Consider the following 9,962-nt stretch of genomic DNA (forward strand, 5'->3'; position numbering starts at 1 on the left):
TTTCAACTGGAAATAAACATTGGGAGTTTCTTCTAAATAGATGGTAATTAAAGCCATGGTCTTTAATGGGCTGGAAGTTTATAAAGAGAAGATAATCCAGGACCAGAAAGTATTTCAAGAATGATCACATAGTCAGTGAATAATAAAGTTTGCAAAAGATGGTAGAACAGGTAAGGGATTTACCCTAGATATGAAGAGGATGAGGCCATGATAACAGGAGATGGAGGAAGGAGTGCTATAAATGTACTAGTTTGCTATTGCTGCTCTAATAAACTATTCAAACTTAGTGGCTTAAAACAACACAAATTATCTTACAGTTGTGGAGGTCAGAAGTTTGAAACGGGTCTTAAGGGGTTAAAGTTAAGGTGTCAGCAGACCTGTGGTCCTTCCGGAGGCTCTAGGGGAGAATCTGTGCCTCACCCTTCCCAGCTTCTGGAACACAGAGGCTGCCCACATTCCTTGGCTTGTGGCCACATCATTCCCACCTCTGCTTCTGTTGTAATATCTTCTCTGACTCTGCACCTTCTTTCTCCCTCTCATAAGACCCTTGTGATTACACTGGGTCCATCCAGAAATAATCTCTACACCTCCAGAGCCTTCCCTGAATTCCTTCTTTCCCCTACGCTACATTTATCTGAATCAATACTGGTCTGCTCATTCATCCTCCTTAATCTCCCCTTCAAACCTAGTCCCTACACTGCATCTAGGTTTAAGTAAGCAATTTTGAACTCCCCTTGATCAGTATGATTTGAACACCTTAATCAATACGATTCCTGCCTGGCGCTCCCTTCTCTAACCTTTTCCCATAGACAACCACAGTTAATCCTTCAAGTCTAAACCTCCAGCAAGGTGAGGTCCTCCAGACGTCCACTTGTATGGAATCCTACGATGAATTATAGGCCAAAACGGCTGTCCCATGACTGTCCATTCCCAGCTTCTGGCACAAGAGCATGGCATATAATAGAAACTCAGTAACCGATCAATGAATTAGTAATCTCTGGGACTTTAAAAAGCCAGACCCTATGTGAAATCATTTTCCCTATATAATTTGCAACAGAACAAACGTCTCACCTTTAAAATAATAAAACAGTTCTGTAATGTTGGCGGCCATTTCACACTCTGCCAAATTCTGCCCTTCACTTCAGAGCAGGTGTCCTATAAGCCAGATCCAGGCTGCCACAATTCTGCATAGTTTTATTTGAACACAGCCATGCTCATCGGCTTACATATTGTCTAAGGCTGTTTTCACACTGCAACTGAAGAGTTGACAGGGACCACAGAGCCCACAAAGCCTAAAGTATTTACCATCTGACTGTGAACAGAAAGCTCGCCAATTCCTGCTTTAGTGGCTTCTTTGATGACCTAAGCTACAAGCAGAATTTATCCAGTGATCAAGTCATAGCAAAACAGAGTAAAATGTCTGGCCAATTTCCTTTTGATACTATCTACAACACTCTCCGGTGCTTGGATCTTATAGGTAAAGAGAGACACTCAGCTCAAGCAAAGTAGGGGGAAGAGAAAGAGAAGTTGATTCCTCACTTGTTCTTCATTCCAAATCTAGGCCCAAGTTTACCCACCTGCAAGCTATGGAACACACTGTAACTGAAATGCTAACTCACTTCACAGAAGAACTACAAAGAGCAATGATAAAGCAGTTTGAAAATGAAATGCACTGGTAGCAGAAGAACACTAGCCTAATTTAGGAGGAAAATTCCTACTTCTGTTTTCTAATTACTATTTCTGAACCGTTAATTACAAGTATTAGACACCCCCGGTGGAGTTTATGGCCTGAATTTTTTTTTTTTTTTTTTTGCGGTACGCGGGCCTCTCACTGTTGTGGCCTCTCCCGTTGCGGAGCACAGGCTCCGGACGCGCAGGCTCAGTGGCCATGGCTCACGGGCCTAGCCGCTCCGCGGCATGTGGGATCTTCCCAGACCGGGGCACGAACCTATGTCCCCTGCATCGGCAGGCGGATTCTCAACCACTGCGCCACCAGGGAAGCTATGGCCTGAATTTTTAAAAGTCAGCTGTAAAAAACTACACCATCACATTTTCTCTTGTAACTTGAACATGTGCTGGAACCAGGGTAACAATCACCACCCCCCACAAGAAAAGCACTAAAGGACAGGGTACAATAAATAAACATTAAAAGGACCTAAACCTTGGCCAGCTGCTATTTATTAGCCACTGAAACTTCCAGTCTCAAACTCCCCATCTGTAAAATGGCATTAACACTGATGGATTAAGGCTGTTTTTAGGTAACGAATTTTAAGTGTTCAGTAATTTTGAAGTTTGTATATAATCAGAGGATAAGCATGCTATCTCATAGCATCTGGAAATATGAATGAAATCTGTTAGTGGAGTGAATGCCAGCGCAAATCACTTATAAACACCTTATACCAAAGACGAACCATTAATAACAACTAGTGTTTACCAAACGTCAGCACTGTGCTCTACTTGCATTCTCTCATTTCATCCTTACAACACACTGAAGTAGACAGATGTTTCTATTATGCAAATTTTACAGATGGAGAAAATGAGATACAGACATTCAGTTGCTACAAGTCATCCATCTCATAAGCGTTGCAGCCAGGACTCAAAATAAGGTGTTTATGATCACAGTACTATATACTGCACCCCTTTAAGTCAGGGATGGATATAAATTACCAACATGAAACACAGCATCACAGGGTTAAAATACATGCTGTCTGGGCAAAGATGGTGGATTGAGCACCCGCTACTACTTACACTCCCTCCGGAAATTCCATTAAACAACATCAAAGATTTTTAAGATGTTTGTTTAAAGACTGTTTAGGTATAAACCTGAAAGGATGGAAAAGGAGGAGAGGAGACAATAGCAACAAAGTAAGAAGCTGGAAAGCAGGTGGACCAATAGTAAATAACCTGGTAGAAAACCAAATTCTGAGTCAACAATAGGAAAAGCAAAACAAACAACACCCAATTTACACCATAGAATTCCTAAAAGGTTCGGGAACTGGTGGTTTCATGTACCTTTGGAAGTGGGGCACGAAGGCGTACACACTAAAAAAAAAAAATTGGTTGAAGGTAGTTGGATGCTCTCTGCAACTCTACAGTTAAGTAGCCTCTCTTCCCCAACTCCCTCCCCAGATTAGAATTTTATTTTCTGAAAAGGGTAAAATAGAGAGTTCTCTGGATTCTGAGATACCAGGCAGTTATGGGTAAGGGTACTGTACTCAATATAGAGACTCACTGAACAGACACATACTGGACACGAGATACGGAAAACAAGAGACCCAATACGGGAGAAGAGGGAAAAGGAGTCCCCAGGATGATGCTGAAGGGAGACCCGAGAATACAGCCACGCATCAGGCATAGAAGACTATCAGCGATTTAGATAAATGGCAAAAAGTTTAGCTGATTTATTGTGATAAGTTCACAGAAAACTAAGCCTAGGAAAATCAAAAAGATGTACAGGAAAAGAAAACAACAAACAGCATTTGGAGCCCTAATGAAAGCAATCTAATCAAAATCAACACTAATAAGTACACTGGAAGGAAGTAGAAATGACATGCATGAGAGATGGAGGTAAGGAGAGGGAAGAGACACAAATCCTTACATGCATGGAGAAGTCAGTAGGCAATGTCAAAACAGAAAAATCATAAAGTAACAACATAATCATGTTATTTAGGGACAAGAAGTTAAACTCAATATAATTAGCTAAAAAGAAGTGAATGTAGTTGTACCTGGGAAGAAGGTTAAGGACTTTCTCCTTCTCCCAACAAACTTGGAGAACTACCTGACTTAAAAATATAGCGTTTTCCCCCTTTGGTGGTATTACATATTCTCAGCATCAAGCAGTAATGTTGCCTTTCATAAAGATTGCTTAAGAATAGAACCATGTTGTTTTATCAGGATTAGCAAATTCTCCAGTACAAAACAAGAGGAACTCAATTTAATGCAGTTTGTAATAGTCACAACATAGTAGTCTCACCAGTGACTGCTGGTTTGCAGCAAAAAGTGGGTTAAGAAAAATAAAAGCCCTATTTTTCTTAGTTGGTACATTTATTAAAAATATAGGGCTTCCCTAGTGGCACAGTGGTTGAGAGTCTGCCTGCCGATACAGGGGACACGGGTTCGTGCCCCGGTCCGGGAAGATCCCACATGCCACGGAGTGGCTGGGCCCGTGAGCCATGGCCACTGAGCCTGCGCGTCCGGAGCCTGTGCTCCGCAACGGGAGAGGCCACAACAGTGAGAGGCCTGCGTACCGCAAAAAATATATATATATATATATATAGAGAGAGAGACTAATGGTGCTGTGCTTAAATGACATGGTATGCGCTGGCTTCAATAAAATATAACTAATGGAAAGGAACTCTTCAACAAATATACTCCAAACAGAAGTAAAAAAAGTACACAGAAATGACTCACACGACAGTGCAATTGCAGACATAATTCCCTTATAATTAATACTTGCTAGAAAACGGAGTCTGACATCATGTACAATAACACCAACATTCACCGAGGCTGAATATCACAGGTACGTCTCTTCATACTTCCCAAATAGTTTTATCTTTTAGCTATAAAGGTCAGTTACCAGAGCCAAACTTGTTCTTAACAAGTAGAATTTTTACGTCCATTTAATCAAAGAGTCTCTTACATCTTTCTGGGTCTATTCATCTGCAGATAGCAGTAGAAACTGTAACCAGGTTCTTCATATCATGCATTCACACGTGAAGCCACTCTTCATATGCTGTCCAATTTCTTTAAGATAAAAGGAGCTGAAAGAAAAATAAATCCAGAATTTGTTTTCAGATCCAGATAATCACAAGTTACATATGGAATTACAAGATTGGGAGATAAACCTTATAGTTCAACATATTTTTCAAAACAACTCCAAATGTGGCCAAGCCTCTGCCTGCACACCCAGCCTAAGGGAATCACTGTCTTTCAAGGTAGCCCATCCCACTGTCATGCAGCTAGAATTATTACAAAGTTCATTTTTCACTCTATAAAATCTTTTCTCCAGGTAGTTCTCGCTCTTAGGATGATAAAGAGGAAATCCAATCCTCCTTCAAATGAGAAGCCTTTACTTTGTGATTTAACCGTCAAAGGAACAAAACTCTAGAAGAAACAAAATGGCATTTTTCACTTTTAAAAACAATTTGAAAGACAGAGAGTGGGGGAAAACATTGAAGTAGGGATCCAGAAGAGCTGGACACATATTTTGGTTCCCCCACTGATTAGTTATATGACATTTACATGCTCCTGTTCACATCTGATACAGTCCTACGTCAGTTATTATGAGTAGGGTGGTGAAGATATGTCTAGAAAACAAGTGTTATCACAGGGATCAAAAGAAGTGATATTACTGCCTTGTGTAACAGTGCCATGGCCAAAATAAGCACATGAAAAGATGCTCAGCATCATTAATCGTTAGGGAAATGCAAAATAAAACTACAGCTAGATACCACTTCACACCCACTAGGATGGCTACCAACAAAAGAACTGTAGACAAGGATGTGGAGAAACTGGAACGCTTGTGCACTGTTGCTGGAAATGTAAAACGGTATAGCTGCTATGGAGCACAGTATAGTGGTTCCTCAAAAAAAAAAAAAAAAAAAAATGGTGGCTGCCAGCAGCTGGGAGGAGCGGGGAATGGGGAATTACTGCTTAATAGCTACAGAGTTTCAGTTTTATGAGATGAAAAGTGTTCTGGAGATGGTGGTGATGATTATACAATATTATGAATTTAATACCACTAACCCAAACACTTAAAAATAGTTAAGATGGTAAATTTTATATGTATTTTATCAAATTTAAAAATATTGGAAAAAAAAGGTTGTGACCAAAAAAGCTGCCAGATTATTTCTCAATACCCATACTACATTAATAAAACATTTTGTTAATATTAAACTGAAGATATTGAAATATGTCAGAAGCTGAGCAAGTCAGCAGTATGCCCAGGGTTTTTTTTAAAAAACTAATTCTTATCAGAAAAAAAAGTAACAGTCATCAAAACAATGGATAAACAAAGTGTAGGATATCCATACAATGGAATATTATTCAGCAATAAAAAGGAAGGAAATACCGATACATGCTACAGTATGGACAAACCTTGAAAAATTATCCTAAACACAAACGGTCACATATTGTATAATGCCATTTATATAAAATGTCCAGAATAGGGAAATCTATAAAGACAAAAAGTCAATTAGTGGTTGCCAGGGGCTGGGGACGGTGGAAAATGGGGGAATGACAGCTAATGGGCATGGTGTTTCTTTCAGAGGGGAAGAAAATATTCTAAAACAGACTGTGGTGATGGCTGCACACCTCTGACTATACTAAGAATCAATGAATTGTACACTTTAAATGGGTGAATTGAATAACATGCAAATTATATCTCAATTTAAAAAGGGATAAGGAACAGTATTCTGTTTAAAAAAATTTTTTTGATTCATCTTAAATACAAAGGTCATTGAGAAGAAGCAAATATTTTACTGGTAGCTAAGTCAACCAAAAAAAGGTAAGAGGAGGAAATAAGTAAAGTTGGGAGTTGTAAAAAGCTGTTGAAGGAGCAAGATGATTTGGGAGTTTCTGTTCACCAGGGCTCCCTCCTCTGGGGAACCATAGTTAACACCACAGGCAGTGAAAGGGGCAGAGTAAGGGAGACGAGACCTCAAGAGCTCTGGCCTTAGGCCCAACATGAGCCTTCCACGAGGCTCATGAAGACTTGGTACGGTCTTCATCTATATGAATCATCTCTGCCTCTCCATCCAGACCTGTCAACAATGTACAGCAAGGAACAATGAAAAGAATGCTGAACTGAAAATGAAGCGGCAAATGAAGGGGCAATTCACTTCTGGGTTTCCTATCAGTAAAAATAGAGAACTAATCTATAAAACTGCATCCAGCTCTAATATTGTGTGCCTGCAATTCTAATACTTTGCATAAGTCCCCTCTGAAAGTCGAGTTCACATTTGCAAAGGGGATATACAGAGACTTAGGCCCTGCCTCTCTCAAAGGGCTATTGTCAAGATCAGGCAATGCAAAGTTTCTACCAAACATAAAAGTCAACTAAATCCTCAGGTATTATCATTAATCCTAGACTCATATCCTTTATTCTTCTTAAAAAAAAGAAGAAGAAAGAAAAAAAGGTAATTATTTACTTCACCCTCTACAAATAAAAGGAACAAAAGCTTTTGGATTTCAGAGGTAAGCACTGATGTAAGGAAACTTGGCAGTCGGTTAAGAACTCTGGATTCTAGGTCAAGATCATTCACCGAATTGATGAGTGACCTTGAGCCAGCCATTTCTCCACTCTAGATGCCAGTTTTTCTGTCTGCAAAACGAGGGACTTGCTCTGGGGGATGACCTTACAGGCTCTTTCAATTCAAACGCTCTTAAGACAGGGCGGGACTGGGTGATTAACCTCGCGGTCCCAGCCGCCGCTTGTACTCCGGTACCCCCACCCAGACCCGCAGAGCCTAAGCAACGCGCGCATGCGCCCGCTGCCCTCGACGTGCACGTCCCTTGCACCCCGCGACCGCTCAGCTCCGCTCCAGGGACCCCAAAAGGCCGGTGAGACCAGAGTTGGGCGGGCAGTGTCGGCGAGCTCCCTGCTAGTCTCACGGCCACAGCCTGGAAGGACACTCACTGACTCGCAGCAGGGCCACATAGATGAGGAAATTCCGTATGGAGGAGATCACATCCTCGCGCATCTTCCGTTTCATCTCCTCCGGGTCCAGCTTCGGCGCAAGGCCCTCGATCCGGAACATCGTGGCTCTTCCTCACGTTTTCCAGCGGCAGCCCTCTGCTCTTCTCAGCTGCCTCCCAGCGCCGGCACTCGGCCTAACCCCATTTCCTGTTCCCGCCCCTCATTTTCACGCGTGGCGACGGGAGCCTGCGAAGGACAAACTTCATCCTTAAACTGAGCTGTTCTGAACGAGGGCGGCCTGAAGGGGGTGCACGTAATATTAGCCACGCAGGACTCGGGTTCTTCCAGGCTGTTTATTTAACAACCTGTGTCCTGAGAGGAGCGCGCGGAGCTGCAAAGTGCTTTTACGCCTCAGAGGGGGCGGTGCACATAGGTATCACCATAAATAATAATAGTTAACATTTATTGAAGTATTTATACGAAGTACAGTTCTACCGCATGAATTCGATATTATAATCTTCATTTCCTAGATGAGAAAATTGAAGCACAGACATGTTTAAAACAACAACTTGCCCAAATGTGCTTTAAAATACCTCGAGAGGGCTTCCCTGGTGGCGCAGTGGTTGAGAGTCCGCCTGCCGATGCAGGGGACACGGGTTCGTGCCCCGGTCCGGGAAGATCCCATATGTCGCGGAGCGGCTGGGCCCGTGAGCCATGGCCGTTGAGCCTGCGCGTCCGGAGCCTGTGCTCCGCAACGGGAGAGGCCACAACGGTGAGAGGCCCGCGTACCGCAAAAAAAAAAAAAAAAAAAAAATACCTCGAGGGAAAAAAAGTGTTGGGAAAGAGAGATGAAAGGATATTAGCAAAATATTGAAAATTGCTTAAGCTGGTGATTAGTGTATCATTTTAGTTAATTCTAGTCTTCTATTTTCAGTATTTTTGAACTTTTTAATGAATGATCAACGAAAACAAAAGGACGCAGATGATGAGATTTGCTCAAGACTACACAACTAGTAAGTGGCTGAGCAGGGTTTTATACCTAGTTAGACCGGTAGCATCCCAGACACAGAATTTTTACCATTTTCCGTATTATTGTTGTCTTCTCATTTCTGGGGTTAACTGATCATCACAAATTATAGTATTGGCCCAGTAATACAGTATATGTAAATGAAATTTAGCTCTGTTCAAATTTTACAGATAAGGACAGAGAGGCTTAGAAACCAAGTGTAATGCTTAAAGTCCTCCTGCTAGTGATGGGCAGAGGTAGGGTTCTAATGCAAATAATTATAATGTCAAGTCGAATTCTCTTTCCCCTGAACCCTGTTGTTCACCTGTTAGTCTTTATTAGACATTAGTGCCTGCTTGGATGGGCATCCCTGGAGCCAGAAGGTAGGAATTTAATGCAACCAGATTTCCTGTCACAGAGTCATCAAAACAGTTGTTAGAGGCTGCTGCCCCAAATTATGCATGCCAACTAGCCATGTATAATTCTTAGACATGAACCAGATGACTGAATTGCTCACATAATTCAAAACCAGAATGCTCCTGCATTGCATAGCAACAATGGATTTTAGATAAATTAGAACAGTAATTTACTATGGGAGCAACTGATAACTCTAAGTATTGCTGTCCACCTTCCTGATTGACAGAATGTAACACATTAGGTCAAGAAAGGGAGCTCATCTGCCTATTCAGGCTTTAGTAACCTCTTGCATCTATAATTCATGCAGTGGAATAGCAGAGGCAGCTCTGGAATGGGAGGGGCTGACTCCCAAGGAATAGCTCCATCTAACCCTTCAAGAGTGTTTAGAAAGGCTGCACTGATGCTGGAAAGCAGTGGAGGCTGTGGAAAGAACTTGAACAAGAAGACTGGAGATGTAGCCTTCAGATCTGGCCCTGACATTATCTAGCCATGTGATGAGGCCCAAGTCTCTGTTTAGCTGCAGCTATGTTTCTTTAGTTGTAAAGGGAGGAGATATGATTCAGTTCTCTTGCAGTCCCTTTCAGTTCTAACAGTCTATGCATTTGAATTCTAATTGTGTCATCTAGGACATTCTGGTCTGGAGTGTATGGATGTCAAAATATTATCAAATGTGGTGAAACATCAAAAGACCAGTGTGTGTGTTTTCCATGGTAAGAAGGATGTAACATATTGCATCCATCTGAATAGTGAGGCAAAACGAACTGGGAAGGAATGAGTTCTTATGTGATTCCAGTAACTTAGATCCCCAGTGCTGACCGAGTTTAGGTAAACAGTTCTCATATGGAACTACCAATTTTTTTTTCCTCTACTAAGATGCTCTTAAGTAGCTTCCCTGGATTCACA

At 41.7% G+C, this 9,962-nt stretch overlaps 1 protein-coding gene across 1 annotated transcript; it reads right to left on the reverse strand.

Annotated features, from left to right (window-relative positions):
* Positions 1-4,422: 4,422 nt before the first annotated feature.
* On the reverse strand, positions 4,423-7,829 carry TOMM5 (translocase of outer mitochondrial membrane 5). The gene is made up of 2 exons (XM_079706447.1): positions 7,637-7,829; positions 4,423-4,760 (listed from the first exon to the last, which is right to left on the reverse strand). The coding sequence occupies exons 1-2, from the start codon at positions 7,755-7,757 to the stop codon at positions 4,726-4,728; spliced, it is 156 nt and encodes a 51-aa protein (XP_079562573.1). The 5' UTR covers positions 7,758-7,829; the 3' UTR covers positions 4,423-4,725.
* Between the last annotated feature and the right edge of the window lie 2,133 nt (positions 7,830-9,962).

Source organism: Hyperoodon ampullatus, assembly GCF_949752795.1.
Source record: "Hyperoodon ampullatus genome assembly, chromosome: 6".
Classification (NCBI taxonomy): Eukaryota; Metazoa; Chordata; class Mammalia; order Artiodactyla; family Ziphiidae; genus Hyperoodon; species Hyperoodon ampullatus.